Source organism: Misgurnus anguillicaudatus, chromosome 19, assembly GCF_027580225.2.
Source record: "Misgurnus anguillicaudatus chromosome 19, ASM2758022v2, whole genome shotgun sequence".
Classification (NCBI taxonomy): Eukaryota; Metazoa; Chordata; class Actinopteri; order Cypriniformes; family Cobitidae; genus Misgurnus; species Misgurnus anguillicaudatus.
In genome coordinates, this window is record NC_073355.2 from 30,306,138 (window position 1) to 30,330,855 (window position 24,718).

The 24,718-nt window shown below is 39.2% G+C and overlaps 1 protein-coding gene across 1 annotated transcript in view; it reads right to left on the minus strand.

The window, feature by feature from the left end:
• stat5a (signal transducer and activator of transcription 5a) overlaps nucleotides 1-24,718 on the minus strand; it is a 180,381-nt gene that overhangs the window by 120,958 nt on the left and 34,705 nt on the right. The window contains exons 2-4 of the mRNA XM_073856651.1: nucleotides 11,992-12,056; nucleotides 609-743; nucleotides 366-522 (exon numbers count right to left, since the gene is read on the minus strand). Of these exons, the coding sequence (XP_073712752.1) occupies nucleotides 366-522; nucleotides 609-736 (285 nt within the window). The 5' untranslated portion in view covers nucleotides 737-743; nucleotides 11,992-12,056. The remainder of the gene's footprint in view (nucleotides 1-365; nucleotides 523-608; nucleotides 744-11,991; nucleotides 12,057-24,718) is intronic.

Genomic DNA, 24,718 nt, shown 5'->3' on the forward strand with positions numbered 1-24,718 from the left:
ATAAAGTCCTTTATGTTAATATTGCTGTAAAGTTCAGCACTGTTTTACATTCAGAAAAATGTTTTTATTATCAGATGCAGTTAGAGGGTTTTGCTTCGGAGCACTTTTTTGTCTTATCTATGACTACAATTATTTTTTCAGAGGTATTTCAGACAATTTAATCTGAGATTAAAAACTGAATTAAAATGTAACTGATATTTTCTGATCAATAAAAGAAAAACTGGTGAGCAATTAAATTTTCTTCTGGGTGGATCTTCATAATTGTCTCTCTGTGTGTGTGTGTGTGTGTGTGTGTGTGTGTGTGTGTGTGTGTGTGTGTGTGTGTGTGTTTATGCATAAAACTGCAGCATACATGTATGTTTTACCTTTAGCTGTGAAGCATAATGTCCTAATTTGATTTTCAGCAAGAATCCGTCCTCTCCGACTTGATGCTCAGCTTTCTTTTGTAGTTCCTGGATCAGGCTGTCCAATAAACGCTTTGCTTTAATCTCCTCCTGAGGGTTCTCTAAATCTATTGCATCCCTGAGAGTGTACGCACACACATTATTACTATACAATCAAAACAAATGACAAAGCGACACGGGTCTTCACTTGATGACATTACGTACCAGAGCTGGCCCTCTATCCACTGGGACAGGTAGTGTCGTACTTCTATTGGGAAGTGTTGCCCGTAGAGAGACTGCATCTGATGCAGGGCATCTCCTTGCAGCTGCTGGGCCTGGATCCATACTGCCATTTTCTCTCTAAGAGAGAGAGAGAGAGAGAGAGAGAGAGAGAGAGAGAGAGAGAGAGAGAGAGAGAGAGAGAGAGAGAGAGAGAGAGAGAGAGAGAGAGAGAGAGAGAGAGAGAGATACATTTTTATACATCATTCATTTACATATTATTTAGGACCATTAAAATTTGTTACCATTGTGACATTTATTACAATTAAACTCTCCCTCGATTTCTCATTATCATAATGTAAAAGTTTGGCCCATTTAAAATATTTTAATAATAAAATATGAATTAGTAAAAATGTTGTATTACAGAGACATTTACCAGATGAATCATCGATGATAATGTTGAGAATTATGAAAAAAGTCACATGTAAAATGTCAGGAGCCATTATAGTAATAAGAATTTAGAGGAAGGTGTTCAAGAAAATAATGTCATAATAAAAACAAAGCCTAAATAGTCCCCAAAATGGGTTTTTGCAACATATGATTTATATATATTTTTTTGATTTTTGATTATCTTGGATGGATCCCTGTATGTAAAAGTCTACGACACTGCCCACATGCAGAATCTTTTCAGTTTGATTTTCTTCCTGAATGATACAGATGATGGTGGGACATGAATCCCTGTGAGCTGTTATGTCACTTTGACACTTTTCACTTTTCATGGCTTTCTGGGAAAAACGCCTACACACATTTAATGGATTTGTTGTGTCAACAGTGCAACTTTGTTGGCACTGTCTGTACGTGTGTGCGTGAGGACAGCCCAGAAGAAAGAGGAAGGAAATTAACAGATTTCACTTCATTTCTCAATCTCATGCTTGTGGGTCAGACAGACGGAGACACCCCGACAGCTTTACGTCCTACATACAGGGACACTCAAAGACGCCTTCATATCTTACAGACAGAGACACTTACTGACGCCCCATTGTCTTACAAAGAGACACTCACCAATGCCCCAAAGTCTTACAGACAGAGACACACAGATGACTTCCTCTTTTACAGAGACACTCACAGATGCCCCAGTGTTTTACAAACAGAAGACTTCATATCTTACAGACAGAGACACTTACTGACGCCTCATTGTCTTACAGAGAGACACTCTTAAATGCCCCAAAGTCTTACAGACAGAAACACACAGACACCTCCCTCTTTTACAGAGACACTCACAGATGCCCCAGTGTTTTACAAACAGAAGACTTCATATCTTACAGACAGAGACACTTACTGACGCCTCATTGTCTTACAGAGAGACACTCTTAAATGCCCCAAAGTCTTACAGACAGAAACACACAGACACCTCCCTCTTTTACAGAGACACTCATCAATGCCCCAAAGTCTTAAAGACAGAAACACACAGATGACTTCATATCTTACAGACAGAGACACTTACTGATGCCCCATTGTCTTACAGATAGACACTCATAATTGCCCCAATGTGCCCCAAGATACCTTGATGTCTAACAGACAGAGATGCTCACAGACACCTTCATGTCTTACAGACAGAGATGCTCACAGACGCAACAATGTTATACAGGCAGAGACACAAACAGATGCCTTGATGTCCTGCAGACAAAGATGCTCACAGATGCCCCAAATGTTATACTGGCAGAGACACACACAGATGCCTTTATGTCTAATAGACAGAGATGTTCACAGACCCCCCAATGTTATACAGACAGAGACATACGCAGATGCCTTCACATCTTATAGACAGAGATGCTCACAGATGCCACAATGTTATACAGGCAGAGACACACACAGATGCCTTCACATCTTACAGACAGAGATGCTCACAGATGCCCCCAAAGTCTTACTGACAAAAACACAAAGTAGTTGCCGTTATGTTTTACAGACAGAGACACTTACTGACGCCCCAGTGTCTTACAGACAGAGACACTCACAGATGTCCCAGTGTCTTACAGACAGAAACACACAGTTGACTTCATGTCTTACAGACAAAGACACTTACTGACACCCCCGGCATCTTACAGACAGAGATGCTCACAGACACCTCAATGTTATACAGACAGAGACTCACACATATTCTTTTACATCTTACAGACAGAGATGCTCACAGATGCCCCCAAACTCTTACAGACAAAAACACATAGATGCCTTTATGTTTTACAGACAGAGACACTCTCAGACACCTTCATGTCTTACAAAATGAGACACTTACTGACGCCCCAGTATCTGTATATACACACAGATGCCTTTATGTCTTACAGACAGGGACACTTATGGCGCTTTTCCATTGCATAGTACCCCACGGTTTAGTTTAGTTTGGGTCAGGTCAGCTCACCTCACTTTGGCGTGATTAGCTTTTCCATTGAGTTTAGTATCACTTCGCAGTGGGAGGGATTATAGGCGTGTCGTTATATTTGCGCTGCATACGGCTGTGACATCATACAAGTGAGAGGAGAGCGTTGTTCTACATTCCCATTTATTTATTTATTTCTCAGTCCGCCACAAAATTAAAATTGGCCACCACAAATAGATGTTTGCACATCGCGTTTATCACTACCTCTGTCTCACATGACAGTTTCTGTTCAAACACCCGCGGCGTCAGCTGACGGCGCTCCGCTGAGCCTCACTGAAGTTGCATTTAAGCACATAATGCTGACGTGCTCGTCGCGAATGTTCCGCCACAAACTGCAAGTCTGGAAAAAACTGTTAAGGTGTCCCTGATTCTCAACATGTGGATGTTTTTCATTGCTAAAAGGGAGTTTGGGAACTTATAGCAGAGCACAGATGACAACATGTTTGCTCGAGACAGCGCAAGCTAGCCTAGCACAGGTAAAGCTAATTTACATTCTAGCGATGACGCTGTTAGTGACGTTTCTTTCAGACCAATCAGTGATCTAGTGTTTTCGCGTCACGTTTGGTATCAGCTCGGGTCGCTTGGAACCCCAACCGAGGTGGTACGAAAAAAAGTATTGGGTACCACGTACTGCACCTAATGGAAAAGCTCCCAAAAGTAAACTGACCCGACCCAAACTAAACCAAACCGTGGGGTACTATGCAATGGAAAAGCGCCATAAAGGACACACCATTGTCTTACAGATAGATACTCACGGATGCCCCAATGTCCTACAGACGGAGACACTCAAAAATGGCCTAATGTCCTACAGGCAGAGACACACACAGATGCCTTGATGTCTAACAAACAGAGACGCTCACAGATGCCCCAAATGTTATACAGACAGAGACAGACACCCTAAAGTCTTACAGACAAAACACACAGATGCCTTCATGTTTAACAGACAGAGACAGTCATAGACACATTCATGTCTTACAAACAAAGACACTTACTGACACCCCAGCATCTTACAGACAGAGATGATCACAGACGCCTTCATGTGTTACAGACAGAGATGCTCACAGATGCCCCAAATGTTATACAGGCAGAGACACACACAGATGCCTTCATGTCTTACAGACAGAGATGCTCACAGACACAGACGCCTCAATGTTATACAGGCAAAGACACACACATATGTCTTCATGTGTTACAGACAGAGATGCTCATAGACACCTCAATGTTATACAAGCAGAGACACACACAGATGCCTTCATGTGTTACAGACAGAGACATAGACAGACGCCTACAAACAAAGATGCTCACAGACGCCTCAATGTTATACAGACAGAGACACACACAGATGCTTTACAGAGAGAGATGCTCACAAATGCCCAAAATATTATACAGGCAGAGACACACACAGACGCCTTCATGTCTTACAGACAAAGAAACTCACAGACGCCTTAATGTCTTACAGACAGAGACATAGACAGACGCCTTCGTGGCTTACAGACAGAGATGCTCACAGACACCTCAATCTTATACAGGCAGAGACACACACAGATGCCTTCATGCTTTACAGACAGAGATGCTCACAAATGCCCCAAATATTATACAGGCAGAGACACACACAGACACCTTCATGTTTTACAGACAGAGATGCTCACAGACACCTCAATGTTATACAGGCAGAGACACACACAGATGCCTTCATGTCTTACAGACAAAGACATAGACAGACGCCTTCGTGTCTTACAGACAGAGATGCTCACAGACACCTCAATGTTATACAGGCAGAGACACACACAGATGCCTTCATGCTTTACAGACAGAGATGCTCACAAATGCCCCAAATATTATACAGGAAGAGACACACACAGACGCCTTCATGTTTTACAGACATAGATGCTCACAGACACAGACGCCTTCATGTCTTACAAACAGAGAAGCTCACAGACACCTCAATGTTATACAGACAGAGACATAGACAGACGCCTTCGTGTCTTACAGACAGAGATGCTCACAGACACCTCAATGTTATACAGGCAGAGACACACACAGATGCCTTCATGCTTTACAGACAGAGATGCTCACAAATGCCCCAAATATTATACAGGCAGAGACACACACAGACGCCTTCATGTTTTACAGACAGAGATGCTCACAGACACCTCAATGTTATACAGGCAGAGACACACACAGATGCCTTCATGTCTTACAGACAAAGACATAGACAGACGCCTTCGTGTCTTACAGACAGAGATGCTCACAGACACCTCAATGTTATACAGGCAGAGACACACACAGATGCCTTCATGCTTTACAGACAGAGATGCTCACAAATGCCCCAAATATTATACAGGAAGAGACACACACAGACGCCTTCATGTTTTACAGACATAGATGCTCACAGACACAGACGCCTTCATGTCTTACAAACAGAGAAGCTCACAGACACCTCAATGTTATACAGACAGAGACATAGACAGACGCCTTTGTGTCTTACAGACAGAGATGCTCAAAGACGCCTTAATGTCTTACAGGCAGAGACACACACAGATGCCTTCATGTCTTACAGACAGAGACATACACAGACACCCTAAAGTCATACAGACAAAAACACACAGATGCCTTTATGTTTAACAGACAGAGACAATCATAGACACCTTCATGTCTTACAAACAAAGACACTTACTGACGCCCCAGCATCTTACAGACAGTAGCTAAAAAACTATGGATAAAGTTGTGGTTATGATTTTGAAGGTAAATAATTTAATCTGCAGCTGTACCAATCAAAGATAGTTTAGCAAATACTGTGTCTTCTCAGCTACCTAATTCATCATATATTAGTAACTAACTGTGCATTTGATAAAAAGTTTAAATGGCATGAAAAGCGGTCGTTCAAAACGGAAGCGGAGGGAGTTTACAGCTCGCCACTTTCTATCCTGTGTGTGTCCGTATGTATGAGCATGTGTATTTCCAAGCAGTGAAACCGCACATACATACACATGAAAGCTACACACCTACACAGAGACACAAAAACCACGGATTTCCAGTCAGCTTACCACACGCACACACACTACAATACTAATAGAAAGGCAGACACAAAAGCCACTCACTGCCAGTCAACTAACCGCAAAGACAAACATGGTTGATTCCGGTTGATGTGATGGATTTAAAGGCACAAGGTATGATTTGAACAATCGGACTCTAGTGTCCAGAAATCAGGTCACAAACGTCTCTTTCATCTTATAAATTAAAATTGACGCCAATGGACCACCATACCCATTCAAACACTGTTACACAACTAAAGTCACATGGACTCAAAATTTCTCTCTTTATTACTCTCAATTCAACTCATTTCAATTCAGTGTATTAATGTTAATGGTAGTCAGAAGAGAAAAGGTCTTCAAGGCAACACTTAACGTCATGCATAAAACATCTCAAGAAGCCGTGCTTTTACACGAGGAAACTCATCCCGACTCCTCATCTACACTTAACTACTTTGCTCCCACAGGACAAACCCACAGATTCAATCACACTACGAATTCTAGATTGTCTATCTGTCAAGGGCAGCATGATAAACTCAGCAGCTGTATTGCCTCATGGTTGTTCGTTTCTCTAGGGAAACTGAAACCAAAGATATAACATGACTGAGCGCTGCTATTACTATGAAGGGGGGAATGCAATGTTCAATATGGTGACGGAAGTCCCGCCTTCCATTTAAAAGAACCAATCATCAAATAGCATTTGCCAACCTGTCTGCATACGCAGTAGCAATCTCAAGAAAGGTGTATTTAGTGCAATTTAAGCTTGAAGTTTTGCGTTTGTGGATGTATGCGCACGGTCTTGCAAAGTAGAGTTTATTTGACAGACATTCGATGCATGCATAAACACCTTTGTTATGACTTGCAGGCTCTGAGCCAAACCCTCATCACCCAAACCCATCTTAATTTTTGTACACAGGGGCACAGTCATTTTAGCACAGAAAAAGTCCTTTCCAAAACTGTTGCAACAAAAATGGAAACAAAACTGCTATTGTGTATCTTATAGCATTACTATGGAGTTTTGACTGGAATACATAAACATGTTTATTACAAATGCGTAATTTCAGCATCTATGGCTACATTCATGGCGAGAACTGGTTAATCGCCAGGTAAAAAACTGCAGGTTAGGTAAACTGGAGATTTGAAATTGTCCTTTCTCAGTGTGTGTATAGATCAACGTGTGTATAGTTTTGGGAATTTGAACGGAAACCATATACTGTAGTACCCACCCAGGGTAAATCCATGCATGCTGACACACGGAGAACATGTAAACTCCACAGAGAAAGACCCCCTGACCCAGCCAGGGCCTGAACTGGGGGCCTTCTTGCTGTGAGACAACATCTCTATTAGAAGGGGCATCCCAATACTTTTGTCTATATAGTGTACCTGTCTTTTCCAAATCAAGTAGATAAGACTTTAGTGCATGACTGAAATGCCTGCATAGAGGTGTAACTTTACTATATGGATTTTATTTATATATATGAAGAGTTTGGTTCCAATAAACACCATTTATAGAAATGAAGAGTTTTGTGCAAAACGAGATAAATCCTTTTTTTTTTATTTTTGTCAAAACATGTTCATTATTATGTTATCATGTTATTATTTTGTTTTATGGTGCTACTTAGCTGTATTTTTTAAGTTATGAAAGTTTAAATCAAAACAAACCAACTGCAGTTGTATTAAAATTAATTGGAATGCACAACCAAAAAAACGAGATTTCTGAACAATTAAAAAAAACGTTCTCTCGTTTTGCAACGAAACTCTTCAAAAAGTGACCACCAAAATCAGTATTGTATCAGGTCAGTATTAAAAAGTAAATTCTTAATTTTACGCAAAGTCCAATGTCCGCCGCGTTATTCTGTCATCTTTTCTCCCTTTTTACCAAAACGCAATAAACGCCATTTCTTTCCTGCAGAATGCCATAAATCCACTCAACAAGTCACAGCACACCATTCCATGCCTTGTAAACAACAATGGTGGCACGTTGAATACAGACGGAATCCTTATTTTCCTCGTCTTTTACTTCGTGATCAACAAACAAAAACAAAAGAATACTTTGATGGCATTGATAAACCTGATGGTTTTCTGTGACGGGAAAGAAACGTAAGCCATCAAAATCTTACGCGAGATGCACTCGGGAGACGGAAAATGTCGGCTGTTACTTGTTCTCCCAACAGCGTCAAGCTTCTGACATGCTAACACGTTGACCCCAAGGGATCATATAAAAACTTTTCATTATTTTACGCGAAGCCAACAAAAATCGACCAGGACCAAAACATTTTACAGCTGATCACTGTCAAAAAAGTTCATCGACGATGTCGCAAGTATAACCGCAGCAATGACAGTTTTCTTAATATGACAAATTGTTTTGATTAATGCCATTAATGTTTATTTTTTAATCAGTGTATACCACTAGTCAACAAAATGAATATAACATGGCAGATGAATGCACATTTATATATTGATTCAATAGATTTATAGCATTTTGAAAAAAAACTTGTCATGGATTTATTGCATTTTGTGGAAAAAAGAATCAGTTTTTTTGAAAATCAAATTATGGATTTGAATTTTTTATGGTTTTATAACCTAAAGATGCTATGTGAAAGTTTGTAAAAGAAAAAAGTGGTTTTCATCTCGTCACTTTCTTAGTATAGAAAACACATTTTTACCGAAATTAGTCTAAATGGATTTATTGCTTTTTGGAACCAAACTCTACATACATACATACATACATACATACATGCATACGAGACATGAGGTTTCACATAAGAGCTGTATGGTGGTTAAATATGACTCAGCTCTCAAGTGTTGAGAACATAATGAGGCAGGAACATTCATTGTGCCTGCTAATAAGCAGGTATGATCTGTGTTTCAGTGTCCGAATCATGCAGAACAGGTATCTCCAAAAATACTCCCACCAAAACAGCGGAAATGTTCAATTACATTTTTTACTGTAAAACTAAAACGAACCATTTGCATATAAAGGCAGCATGTTTAAATACAGAGCGAGGCTAATTCAAAGCATTTAGTGCCTGGTTGAACTGGATTGTGGGTGGTTAATTTGTAAGTCATCAGTTTTTGTGCTGAAATGTTGCCATTGACAGTTGAAGCATAAAATGTGTTCAATCTTGATCAACAGGTGCAGAGAACATAGACAGCCTACAGTCACTGAACGAGGAACGTGAGAGACCAGAGAGTTCACCATGAATCCCTTTAAGTTCATACGAGAAGTTAAAATGGTTAAAAAGTTAAAACAGTGGTAAGATTTGAAGCATTTTGAAAATGATTCTTAAACAGACGTGATGAATAGGTGGAAAATCCAGAGTTTACTCAAAACAGGGCATTCCTTTTTTTCCTGGAAAAGAAAGATGATGTTTTTAAAATGCATAAATTTCAACTTTTAAGAGTGAACTAGTTTACAGAGCTATATTGAAAGTTAATAAAGCCACACAAGTCTAACTTTCACATGGGCATGAATGAATTGTCAGGGTTTCTCTCATGACTAAGACTTTTGCTAAGATTGTCCTTGAGCAGGACTTTATGACCACAGAGCTGTGGAGAAGGCTGAAAAGATAATAAATTATCTTACATAAACAGTACAATTCTTAAATGCTTCAAACTTCCACCTCCAGAGAGAAGTTACATAATCTATTTGTCACTAAATCAAAAAGGCACATTTCATTTGCCTAGATATAAGCCTTAAAGAGCACATATTATATTGCCAAAAAACAACATTATTTTGTGTATTTGGTATAATACAATGTGTTCACGTAGTTTATGGTTAAAAACATTATTTTCCACATACCGTACATTTTTGTAGCTCTAGATTTCGCTCTCTACCTGAAACGCACGGATTTGAAAAGCTCTGTGTTCCTGATTGGCCAGCTAATCTGTACGTTGTGATTGGCCTGAATACCTCGGAGGTCAGCCGGAAACGTGATGCTCGCTACCATGTTTGAAAGATTCGGTTGCTAACAGGAGTTAACTTGCAGGTGGTGTGCAAAGCAGGAGGAATTATGATAATGTCGGTCTTGTCTACATCACCAATCCCAGGAAGTAAACTGTTGCCTGTGTTTGTTGTAGTCCAAGAAAAGAGATTTACGTTGGAGACAATAGCCTCTTTCACACAGTAATTCTGGTATATTACCATGAATTTACCAGAATTAATTTACCAGTAAATACAAAAATGTGCGGTTGACACATGCAGCGACGTTACGTCTTTTTACCAGTAAGAGATCATTCACACATCAGTATCAAAATACCCGTAAACTCGGAGAGAAAGTGGAAGTTACCTGTGGCGTACGGTCGGCGAGCTCCGTATTTTTTGGTTTTCACATTTGTGGCAAACGCTGACGGTCGCTATGTTGCTCGTGACCGAACAACATTGCGTTAGAGGACGTATAACGGATACTGCGTTTGCACTTTATGCTTCACAGAGGGTGTGCAAAGGACGTCAGCAATTCGGCAAATAGATGGTAAGCTGTTTTAAACAACTTTGGTGAAGAAATGTGGATGTTAACTTCAGGTGTGCTTTTAAGCAGCGTGGGTATGGAAACGTCCATAAACAGTGCGGGGGTAAACACGTCATCTGTATAAAAACGTTATGATTGGCCTGAAGCTGTCAGCGCGGTCTGACGTCAGCCGTTCTAAATGCCGGTAATCCTATATTTTTGTTCACACATAGCGCTTACCGGAAAATTACAGGTAATCTTACAACCTCTCTTACTGGTAAATTGACAGCAATGAAAGCTATAGCGTAGGTTCTACTAGGAATGCCACGTCATTCATTACATTTTGATCTAGCCAATCATCACTTGACTCTTGGTGTATATAAGTTCCCTACTCAACCCGTTTTGCGTGTGCAGATGCTGACGCTGATGTTCACCTCCATCCTCCCCACCACCACCATCAGGTTGGCCCTATCCATACGTCGGGGCTAGGCTCCGCCCCTGCCTTCATCTCAGGCAGGAACTGCGGAAAGCTACAACCCTTCGGCTGAGTTATGGACGGGGTTCTACATCATAGCTGCATCCTTTTACTTACAAATTGTTAAATAAATGCTATCAAATGTTACATTACCTCCTGAGTCTTTCTGGTAGAACTGATTTACCGAAAAGGTTCTGTTCACACATGACCTGTTAACTGCAATTTACCAGTAAATTACCAGTAAAGACTGTATGTGTGAAAGGGACTAATACTTCGCGCCATCATTTACTTTGGGGTATGTACATTTTGCATATCGTTAACATACTAATACACAACCGAAGGAAATTTTAAAACGTGAATCGGACAATAGGTGCTCTTTAAAATAAGACCATGCCTAATTTAAACAATGAAGAGGTGCATTTGGTGGATATCGTCAGAACAATTACATGAATTGGGCTATACAGTAGTACAGTAGTACTTTGATCATTTTATACAGTATTTTTTCCAGTAGGTCAGGTGAATCTGTTTATTGTGGCATATACATGAATGTATGCAAGATTTGCAAGGGCAATAAATGGTGTCACATTTCATTATAGCAATTACAGATTGATGCTGGTTTTTTTTATATTTTCATTAACAGAGATAAAAGATGTTCTAATATCTGCTATTAGCTGTTGGGCTTTAAAACACTCTTTGTCCTTGGGCATTATATTCTCTGAGATCTGGCTTTCTTTTGTCAGATCCAAGGTTAAATAATTTTATCCGTCATGTCTGAAGCAATTAACTTTTTTTTCTTTCGAATGGGTTTCAAATTTCTAATAGCAGCAGCTGTTAGTTGTGTAACAATAACTCAATAACCCAAACCCCTATCATCCTACATATATATTATTATAACAACACCAACAATAATACTAATCACATAACACTGGGAATCACAATTAAAATCACATCAGACTGAACAGGACTACACATACACAGAATTTGTCAAAGATTACAGTACCTCTTATTTCTAGCTCTCTGTTACCATCTAAGAACAGGAACTTCTGGAGAGGAAACCCAGGAAACCTGCGAACATGAGAGAGAGAAAATCGTATGAACTTAGGTTAGTATACCAACATTGAAGCATGAACCAATTTCCAAACCCCAGCAAAAAAAAAAAAAAAAAAAACGTGCGAAAAAAACGTTTGTATTGTATTGTAACAAAATTATGAAATATTTATGAAAAAAAATAAAAAAATGATAAGCAGATGTTTTGATGTTATTTGATTTATTTTAACAACATAAATAGTCAGCAGCAGGTTTATCAGCAGTGTTGCCAAATCCAAAGTTTCCATGCGGAAACCTTTTAAACTGTTACTGCGAGTTGTTTTTTGTGTGGGTTAAAGGTGGACGGCTCTTGGCAATCAGCTGTCAATCATAAAGGATGATGATTTTACAAAAACTGTATTTGTGATTACTGCTATACAGTGTTTTTAAGAAGAAAATTTGGTGCAATGCATAACAGTGACATAAAATGTGACACAGTCTGTGAAAAGCCAGCTAAAGTCAATTTTTGTTACATAAATCCATCTTACATAATGTAAAAAAGTTCTGTAAAAATGCAACATTGATATCCTTATTATTGACCAGTCCCTCCAGAAAATCGCACGATTTATTGCATAATCAGCCAAAGTCCGCATATTTATGCGGGGCCGCATTTTTTCCAAATACGAAGCACTTTCGCCGCATTAATTACAGATTTCTGCGCACAAAATATGCAGGGCTTGCATGATTTCATAATGCCCGCATTTTCGTAGCAAAAAGTCATATATATTAGCAGAAAGTTGAAAAATGTTGCATTTACTTCACACAAGCGCAGCCATGTCCTCTGTTGCCATGGGAACGTTATGAAGTGACGTGAATATGTGACGTGAACATTATTGGAGCTTTTGCAAGTTTCCGCAGTTTTTGCAAGTTCCGCAATTTTCGCAAATTCACGCAATTCCATCGCATAAATTGCATAAATATCCCGCATATTCCATCGCATTTTTTAAGAAAACGTGCCGCAAAATCGAGGATTTTTGCCCGCAACAATCACAAAAGAACTCGTTTTTCTGAAAGGACTGATTGACCGAGTAATGCTATGTCAAATATTGAAATTATAGTAAAATCAATGAGTGACATGACATCAAATTTTGATTAGATTAGATTATGAGACTTCAGCTCGAATTTTACCGGCAGGGTCACAAATAAGTATTTTAGGTATAGGAGTGCCATATTTTAAGCTATTGGGCTGGTTTGTTACACAAATCTGGCAACCATGCTTATCAGGCTAAATTCATGCTGCAAGATCTTCTGCACAGCCTTAAAAACTCTTTGCATTACCAAATGTTAAGCTCAGCAAAAGAGTAAAACTTCCCTTCAGTCTGTTATTCCCTCCATAGAAGAGGGGGAGGGAGAGAAAGAAAAAAAGAGGAATATCTCTCCACTGACAGTTGAAGCATGAAATGTGTTCAGTCTTGATCTACGAGTGCGCTAAGTACATGCACAGCCACCAAATGAGGAACCTGAGAGTCCAGAGAGTTCAGTCTCAAACATGCACACACACACACAACACGGTAACAAAGACCTTTATTAAACTGAAATTGTTATTAAATAACCAACACCCTATTACAGGTTGTTACAGTAAGTACAAAAACAAACACTCAAACAGATAATCGGGCTACAAAGTAGGTTTGGGACAACAGGCTTTCGTTTTACATCACAGCTATGATTCATGATTTGCAACTTGCTATTTGGAGGGCTTTTATTCGAGAAAGCATCTGATGTAGTCCACCATGAATCATCCCTGTTGCAAATTTCAAATATAGATATCTGGTTTTAGTTCATTTGCAACATACTTTTCCCACTGTTTTGATGCTTACTGTATGGCCTTGTCGTGCAACCGAACAGATTCTTACACATCACGTTTTTAACACAACAGACACTAGAAAGCCCGGATTAGACCCCGCAGGGAGAATTACGTAATCTCACAGGGACCGCTCTCTGTTTTGACAGAGGTCATGGTAAGATAAGAGGGAATTTATGTAGAAAGCCATCCGCGACAGATGTTAATGAGGCGAGCAGGGGAAGTATGTGCGTGATCTGATGTGATAGCGCTTGGGAGCAACAAAACATTTGTGTGTGTAACTGTTTGTGCAAACAACGATTTAGATCCTGAAGTGACATTTGTATGCCATCTTATATCACAAATGCAAAGCAAAGTGGCACTTAAGTGACACTTCACAGTCTGCTAAAGGAGCTGATGGCAACACTCGAAAATAATTCAATAGAGCTTGAGTTAATCAAACACTTGCTACACAACTTAATGAAACCTTATCAAGACAGAAAAATCTGTTTTAATACATTTTTACTGTGTATACTATTACGCATGCTTTTGGCCTTGCCGTGCAAGCAGGCTTAAAATTAACACTCGCCAAGTGCGAGTAAAAATTGGCGAGTATAGAATGATAAAAATGTCACCAACCAACTGGCAGGTGACATTTTTATAATTCTACCCACAGCGCTAACAGGTGTTATCAATTTTATGTATTTTATCTGTGATTATGACATCAAGGTATAAACAGGCCGAGTCAAGATAATAGTGCTTATAAATCACTCTCGCAGTACTAGGTATTTATTGCAAAGGTATTTTGTAAATCTCCCATTTTGATCGATTACATATATTAAACACAAAACTCACTGACAAAATGTTCACTGACCAAACAAGCTGCAAAATCTTTTTTTTTCAGGGGGAGGTTTTTTTAAAGGTTCAATGTTCAAGTGGTAATACAAACATACACACACCTCCTATTTGTACACATTGTGTGTGTTTATTTGTGGCCACACAAAGACAACCCTGAGGCTGTCACGTCAGTCACACTGTACAAACACTTTAAGCAGATATCCCAATGCACATTCCAAACTCTCTCCATCCCTCTGGCTATAAAGGCTAACACGATGAACTGACGCCAAATGAATTCCCCCCCCATTTCCCTGTCGACTTACACTTGCTTTCACTTTGGGAGGATGAATAAAAGAATATTTATGGCTAGTGAGGTTATAACAGTCCTGACAATGAGGGACTGGTGTCAGCACACAGAAACACACACACACACACACACACACACACACACACACACACACACACACACACACACACACACACACACAAACACACACACAGCTGATGTAGCTCTTCACATCCTAGACCAGGGGTCTCCAACCTCCATCTGGAGGGTTACTTTTTACTTTTTATTTTATTTTATTTTATTTGTTGATATGTTTTAATATTGTTTAAAATGTTAACCATGCCAAGCTAATATAAAAAATATTTAATAAATAAATATTACAATTGAGACTATTAATAGAATGTGCTTTGGTGGGCACCTCACAGACTTCACGTTGGAGACCCCTGTTCTAGACAAAAGTAAACTTTTAAATCAAGTAAGAGGAATTAAGACTAAAAAAGTCATTTATGTTAATCTTCTGAGCCTGTGGTTTACAATTTTTACTTTATCTGGCAAAAAAAATTCTGGTCCTGAAATTTACTCACCACCATGTCATCCAAAATGTTGATGTCTTTCTTTGCTCAGTCGAGAAGAAATTGTGTTTTCCAGGATTTTTCTCATTTTAATGGACTTTAATGGACCCCAACACTTAACAGTTTTAATGCAGTTTAAAATTGCAGTTTCAAAGGACTTTAAACGATCTCAAACGAGGTATAAGGGTCTTATCTAGCGAAACGATTGTCATTTTTGACAAGAAAAATAAAAAATATGCACTTTCAAACCACAACTTCTCGTCTATCTCCAGTCATGTGATGCGCCAGCGCGGCCTCACGCAATAAGTCATCAAGAGGTCACGGATGACGTATGCGAAACTACGCCCCAGTGTTTACAAGTGTGGAGAAAGAGGACCGTTCCGACGTTGTTGTATGTCTAATGATACTAATTAATGTCCTTGTGTCAGTTTATTGTTTAAAATGGTCCGCAAATGTGCGTTTCATATATGTAACACATGACCTTTCCACGGCATTACGCAATTATGTTTTACGAGGTTTACTGCATTAAAACTGTTACGTGTTGGTGTCCATTAAAATGAGAAAAATCCTGGAATGTTTCCCCAAAAAACATAATTGCTTCTAGACTGAACAAAGAAAGACATCAACATTTTGGATGACATGGTGGTGAGTAAATTATCAAGAAAATGGAATAATCCTTTAATTTCCAAAATGAATTGAAAAACTATTAATTGTGACTCAAATCAGTGTCTACCCAAAGATTTACACACTTACTTATCACACAATGTCAACCTGCTAAACAGCATCTCTATCTACAAAGTGAAACAAGTGATGATTTACCCTTGGATTTCAGACAATTCACAAAGCTTATTCACAAAGTTAGTTTTACAACTTGGCTAATTCGAATGAATCCATACGAAGTGAATCATACAAAAACATACAATTATTATTAAAAAAACATAACAATGACGAAACCCCCCTAACCCACAATTCACAGGGGCAAATTGCACAAAAATTGTACGAATGTGGTCCACCTCGTAAAATACATACGAATGCTATGAGCCAGCGTTGGCAAACTCCTTAAAACCCCATATTCATTATAATGTCTGCACGTTCAGGACCATAAATCTGAATCCCGATTAAAAGGTCAGTCGATTCGAGCAAACACAGGCAGTGACTCATGACTGTTTAAATGCCTATGTGTATGAGTTCATGTATGTGTGTGTGTGTTTGCATATCCTACCATCTGCCATAACATACTGTATCTGATTAAGTTCGACAAATGCTCTTGGAGTGGCGCTCACCACATCTATAAATACCTCGGTCTCTAAATTCCAAAGAACATCATGCAACCAGGATTATTTCATAGATTGCAGGGATATCATCATTCATACACACTAAACAAATGCACACGGTTTAATCAGTGAACATGGACATCTAAATCACTTCTGTGCAGGTAACAATAGCAACTGCCTCCTTTGGCACAATCGACACGCCTACCGCTAACCTCTGGTTGCCATGGTGATGAAGCACTTGTGAAAGGTGCATTAGGCCTAGAGGCTATCCTATCAGCCATTCACCCTAACTCATGAAGAAAACACATTGGCGGTGTTTCTTTCTTTCTTTCTTTGCTTGGTTTATTTGTAAAAATGAAAAACAGCATATTGTCTTAATGAATCTTCTTCAGTAACTGAAATCTTGTGTTAACAGTATGAAATGTGTGTTTAAAGGGATAGTTCACCCAAAAATGAAAATAATGTCATAAATGACCCTCATGTCATTCCAAACTCGAAAGACCTCCGCTCATCCTCAGAACACAGTCCAAGATGTTTCATATTCAGTCCGACAGCTTGTTGACCCTTCATTGAAAATCTACGTACCGTATACTGTCCATGTCCAGAAAGGTAATAAAAACATCATCAAAGTAGTCCATGTGACATCAGTGGGTCAGTTAGAATGTGTTGAAGCATTGAAAATACATTTTGGGCCAAAAATAGCAAAAATTATGAATTATTCAGCATTTTCTTCTTTTCCAGTTCAGTTGGAAACGCGTGCACGAGACTAAAGTTACGTGACTGCAGTGACGCGGCTGACAAACAATGCAGCTGACGTGTTATCTGGTGCGCCCCAGCTGTTTTTTTTGTGAGCCCGAGACACGTCTGAGGATAACACGTCAGCCGCGTCACTGCAGTCACGTTACTTTAGTATCGTGCACCCGTTTCTAACCGAACCAGAAGAGAAGACAATGCTGAATAAAGTCTTAATTTCTGTTATTTTTGGACAAAAATGTATTTTCAATGAAAAGTCAACAAGCTCTCGGACTAAACATAAAACATCTTAAACTGTGTTTTCCGAAGATGAACGGAGGTCTTACAAGTTTGTAACGACATGAGGGTGAGTCATTAATGACATTATTTTCATTTTTGGGTCTATCCCTTTAACATTTTAGAGTTGTACACTCTACTGGATTATTTTTAACCCAGTGTTGGGTCAAAAAGGGATGAGCTCAGCCTGCTGGGTTGTAATCTAACCCAAAATGCTGGGTTGTTTTAACCCATTGTTAGGTTACACATTTTCTGGGTTCATTTGAACCCAGCTGCTGGGCTCGTCCCTTTTTGACCCAACACTGGCATAACCCAGCATTTATTGGAGTGTAGCTGAATAATGGATGACAATATGATTAAAATTTAGCAGAAAAAGAAAAGACAAAAAATTTACAAGAGCTAATAACATGGGTTTCATAGGTTATTAGATTTACCTCAAAAAAGTATGACCAAGTGCCATGAGCAAAGCACCTACTGCCGTTCATTAAAATGCTGAACAGTGATTTGCATAACATGTCTGAATATCCTTAGTTACACATTTGCTCTTTATCCTTGAATCGTTTTATGAAATGCACCAGCCATCGTGACAGACAGACCAAAAAGTGCACTTTAAAAAAAAATCCAATCTATTTCAAGCCATATTTACATAGAAAAGCTGTGTGTTTGCCAACAACCAAATCCTAAATGCCAACATGGTGTATCGCAATTTAAGAGCAGATGACACCTGGCAAAACAACTTTAAAGAAAAAATCTTTTGGTTTAGTGGTGTGTGTTTGTGTGAATACAGTGTTTGCGTGTGTGTGTGTGTAAAGCCATTCAAGCATACAAGCCTATTTTCCTTTCAGGCAAGCTTTATATTTAACACTAATCAAATAGCTCAGAGCAAAATTAAAAAGTAAAGAACATCTCAGGTGCACTATTTATTCCACATAAATGTACATACAAAGAGAAAGTTTGCTGTGGTAAAAAGAATAGATACTAAGAACGTGGCGGTTCGAAGGTCAAATGTTTAAACTCAATGAACTATAGGCCAGACAGACAACAGACACGCACACATTGTCTGCAATAAGTGTATGAATGGTCTCCTGCAGGATTTTGTGAAGTGATTAAATCAAAGCACACAAGAAAAACAAGGGACCGAAGTATAATACCCTCTTTTAAAAACCGAAAACACAAGTGAATTTTAATCACTGTCATTCATTTCCTATAATCTACACAGTAAATAATGAAATTATGTTTGAATGAAAAAACTATAAGCGCATTATTCAAAATAACAGATTGATTTTTAAGAGACTCTTATAAATCATATTGATTCCGGTGTGCTGTTCTCCGATTCATTAATGGCTCTTTAGAGAGAACATGCACAATACCCTACACAAGATGTGGACGGCTCTCTTGGGACTTATTATGAGCAAGACCAAGGTGCCTGTAATGGGAATGTTCCATTATTCATTTAATTAGGCTAACGGATGAATTGTCCTCTTGGGACTAGGCGGACAGTAGCATCGCAGTGCTTGAAGCTGGGTGGACACAAACATGCTGTATGTGCGGTTTTACATTATGTCCTTTTAAAAATCATACAAAACTCAAGATGATTGAACATATCTTTTAGACCAACATCTGCTGAACCATCTGTTGCACCCCCCTCACAGTTGTCATGAAGGGAAAAATTAGCTAAATAGACCAAAAACACTTTTTGTACCTGGCTTTAAACATATTTTTTTGCTGTAAAGTTGGGCATTTTAACATGGGGGTCTGGTCTATGGGAATTGACTCCTTTTGGAGCCAGCCTCTAGTGGCCAGTCGATGAATTGCAGTTTAAGTCACTTCCGTATTGGCTTCATTAGAGAGATCAGAACGTTGCCCCTCGATGTGTACATGTAAGTGTATATGTATAAGCAGCTCAGATGCAAAAGCCGCTAAACGCTACCTTTGTCAAAAATGTTATAATGTTATTAAACAGGCCTGTCTCATTACGTATTATGCGTTTATCAAATACTTTCGCTTCAAATCTGCTTAATCCTGGCCTCAGGCCATTCAGAAATACTGTTTTGTTTTGCATAATCCATTAATAAAACAAATTTGTAAAACTAATAATGTCAGACACACTACAATTAAAAATAACATCACATGCTTTGTGTAAAATGTCTAAGCTAACTGTGCCAAAGTCAACTAAGAATAAAAAAACTTGAAATTGACTAATACTACTGTTGATAAAGAAAAAGACAGTAATATAGGCTTCAGTTATAGCCTTTTAACAAGATGCCTTTTTACAAGATGCAATATAAGACTTGGGTGTGCCTAGGGATGGGCAATATAAACGATATGCAATATAAACGATAGAAAATTGGCATACGATAGAGATTTAAAATCTATTGCACTATCGCGATAATGCGTGTTGATGACACAATCTACCCACGAACTTAAGAGCCACGAGCTGCAGCCGAATAAACATGGATGAAAGCGTCAGTGAAACAGAGGAACTCGTGAAAAAGACTGATGCAACATCTATTTTTTGGATTTAAGCCATAAGTTACATAAGTTAACTGCTGCTCCACGCGCGAAATTGGCATTATGGTAAAATACAATAATATATATGCTGTAGAGTGTGTCAGGCAAAAGTTCCAGCTAAGAGAGGTAACAAGACTAATCTGGCCATAACAGTTTACTTTTACTTACTTTTTAGCAGTTTGGCTTTTGTAAGGGTCTATATAACCTGTTCTGAAACGTGTCTATTGAAAGTATTATATCGCAATACATATCGCTATCGCAAGAGGCTGCAATGTATAACGCAATATGGATTTTAGGCCATATCGCCCATCCCTAGGTGTGCCCAGAATGTGTCTGTAAAGTTTTAGCTCAAAAATACCCCACAGATCATTTATTTTAGTATGTCCAAAATACCCCTATTTGGGAAGGAGCAAAAACGCGCCGTTTTAATGTCTGTACCTTTAAATACAAATAAGCTACAGCTCCTCACTTCCTTATACACAGACTTTGATGCGTTTTCAGTTCAAATAGATCTGAGTAATACAGTCTGAGACAATAGTATCTAGTGAACAGAGTACAACTCTCTGAGGGTGGAAACTAAGGTTATGCAGTACTGTAAGTGGGCGGGGCTTATCAATGTGACCTCACATTGATAAGAGAATCAAAACAGCATGTCTGAGACTGCTTTGGTTTAATGGGGATTCAACAACAAGGAGCAGGTGGAATTTTTTCATTGTAGGGTGGTTGTGTTCACACACTGCCGACACACCGTGTCCAAACTAGGGGCTGGACCAGAATATTAGATTTTTTTCGAATTCGTTCAGGCATTCGATTTTCAATTTTGAGATTCGAATATTCTTTTTTTATACATTATTAGAGTTAATGCGAAGCAGGAAGTGCCCTTAACGTTCTCGTTCTACAGGTGGCGGCGTGGCGCTGAGAGACTGGTTTGCCAACAGCAAACACCACAAGAAGATCGTGCTCATGTTTGGCCAGAGGCTGTTGGCAGGTGCTCTGCAGTAAAGTTTATAATGTTTTAAATAATGTTCAATTTTGCACAAAATCTGATCGATTTTCTTCGCAAGACGTCAATGTGTCACCAGGAGTCGTGGGGATTACTTTTCTATTAGATATATCTGCTTTTAAGCTCTCAGGCAGCTCCGTTGACTTGCATTAAATGTCAGAGCACCAAGATTTTTGCAAAATATCTTCTTTATTGTTTTACAAAAAAGTCACCAACATATCGGATGGCCTGAGGGTCTGTAAATAAACTTGATATTAAAAGTATGATACCATGTTCTTTACTTATTACAGTTCGCAAGGCGCGATGCAATGCCTTTTTTTAAAAAAAGAGCAGTGTGACGCGGCTTTTCATATTGCTAAGCAACCACCGAGTCAGCTGTCTTGTCAATCAAATATTGAAGCGTGAGCACTCTTTTGCTGTTAACTGTCATATTAGCAGAAACTTTAAAAAGAGGGCGCTTTCTCTGACCTTGTATGAGGGTGAGAGGTGCACAAACACGCAGGAGAGAGTGAGCGAGTGGAGTCCGGTTCTTCAAAGCAACTGTAAACTTCCCTCACCACACCGTAAGGCCCGCCTCTCCCCTCATTCGATTGGACAATGGAAAGACGCGAATGACGTTGGGCGCTTCTCCACTCTCAGCGCTCCTTCAGAAACGCGTGCGCGGCAGGCGGCAAAAAACCGCAAGGTGCTCGGCGTGCATAAACAGCGCGCAAACACGCCCTGCACATAGAATATCATTCAAAAAAGGCGCCTGCAACTGCCATAAACGCTTTTGGTGTGACTGGCCCCTAAGGCTACCTTATTAAAAGTATTGCTGTTAACAGACCTGTGTTTTGTATCAGTGCAGTGTCTGTACCTGGAGCATATAAGCCTTGCACGCGTGAGGCGTTGAATTTTCGTGAACCTTTGAATATTTGGTGTTGATTACTACCAAAGCTTCAAAGCTCAAAAAACTGTATTCGGACCAGCCCTAGTCCAAACACCTTGTAAGTGGAATTTGCATAATAGGTGGCCTTTAAACAATATACTGTATTCAGGTCAAGAATGACAGTTTTTACCTTGGTAAATTCAGAAAATGTGAACAAGCACAGCAGAGAAACTTGGAAACTTTATAACAGAGACAAAACAAGATGACCGTGACATTCATGAGACTCATCTTAAGTTAACTGGCATGCAGACTGACCCCATCAAAAGCCAAGGGTGTGCAATTTGACTTTTTAATAGACAAATTCTCTTAAGCATGACCTCCACATTTAAACACAATGTCAGCTGTTTAGCACAACTGATCTCTCAACCTCTACGTAAATAAATCTCTATGTGCGACAACCTGACCACTCACACCTGTTTTTAAAGCATCTTCACATGCCATGAAGTCAAACTGAGAATTTCACAATTTAGCCACATAAACTGTATTGAAGTCTAAAGCAGCTGCATTCAACTACAAAGAGCTTTTAGAAGGCAGTATTGTGTAAGCGCTCCTACAAAATGCTGACAAACCACCTAAAAAGCCCATTTTCTCCAGGATGCTGAAAACTCAAGGCACTTTCAAACCTTAAGAGCTGCCTTAACAACATGTTGTGTCCAGATGAGAATATGCCGAGGGAAGCTGCAGTGAATGGATGGGGGAAAAAGTCAGCTGAGAAAGCCAATCAGAGGTAGGAAGCTAAAAACGGACACTGTGGTGCCTGAACAAGTGAGGTGTTGAAATCGACTGAACACTACAGAAATGAGCGATGGAGGGGTGTGAAAATGTCCTGAACAATACGTAATCATACCTATGGGTTACCAGGAGCATTGCAACTGTTATAACCAAGGGGGCTATTGTTTATATACAGTCAAATTAGTCAAAGCTGTACGGTCATCGAAAAGATTTCCAATTTATACATTTTTTGCAACACACAACACATATTAATACAATGACAACAAAGAGCAAGTGAGCTAAAGATTTCTATGTATGTACTACTGTACTTTTTAACCTAAATCTAGCAGACACCTTTTAACATGTGCAAAGGTCTTAGGCCACCATTAGATCTGCACGCTCTCTTAGGCGGCTTTCACACAGGCAGTTTAGTTCGAAACAAGGCACAGTCCGCATGAAAAGTGTGTAAAACTCGAACCGGAGACTACCTGAAGGAAGAAGCTCGGTTGCAATGGAATCGGTTGTGTTGCTGATGACATGAGATTAACGCAAAGTGCATTACCAAGTCCATTACCTTTCATAAAAAAACAAAGCTGCTGGTAGCCAATAAGTTGAAAATTCATATATACATGAATAATATATTTTATACAAGAAAAGTATCCATACAGACAGTACTTGTATTACATTTTCAGAAATGCCACTCATATGCCAAGGTGTACATCTGGGAGGCTCATGTTTAGACAGACAAATGCTTATTCTGTAAACCACACCGAGCCTATTTTAACCTGGCAACCCAGCACGTGTAAGACTTCTTCAGACCAGCCACAGATTTCATCAGTGTGGATTGCTGGCCAGGCACTTTGGGACATTAATAATTGCAGTGCTACGTTCAACCGTGTAACATCTTTGGTCTAATGAGCTCAGGTTCAGGCGACTCATCAGGAGTAACAACAGCATGTTATACTAAAGCTTCAATAATAATAGCGCTTATTCATATTATGGCTCTGGGATTTCCACTGTGTACAGTACGTAGTACCTGGTGCCTTATTTTTAGTACCACCTCGGTTAAAGGTGCAATGTGTAATTTTTAGAAGGATCTCTTGACAGAAATGCTAAATAATATGCAAAACTCTATTATCAGGGGTGTAAAATACCTTTTTATAATAAACCGTTATATTTTTATTATCTTAAAATGAGGCGTTTTTAATTACCTTTTCGTGGAAGTCGCCATTTTGTGCTGCCATGTTTCTACAGAAGCCCTTAACGGACAAACTTTTTTTACTAAGTTGTCAATTGCATGTTTTTCTGGTGGCGGCTACCATAGCTTCTCAATGCTTTTCAAAAGCGAGGGGTGAGCAGTGGACTGAGCCGTTGGTTGTAATTCACAACCATACCACTGGATGCCGCTAAAATTTACACACTGCATCTTTAAGGTTCCAAACGAGCCATACGATACGAAAATGTGACGTGTAAACACTGCAGATCAATGATTGGTCAAAGAGAATCGTCACTACCATCGTCATTCCTAAATAATGCAAGATCAGCTTAACCTTATGCGCCATAGCGCAAACCAAGTGATGCAGTCATCTGTGCTTCGTTGTACAAGTTACCAAACTCTCTTTAAGCGCTGAAAAATATCCAAATCCATTACATCATTACAAGCTCCATTGCTTCTTTGTTGTGCATCGCATTTACAATAATGTCACAGCA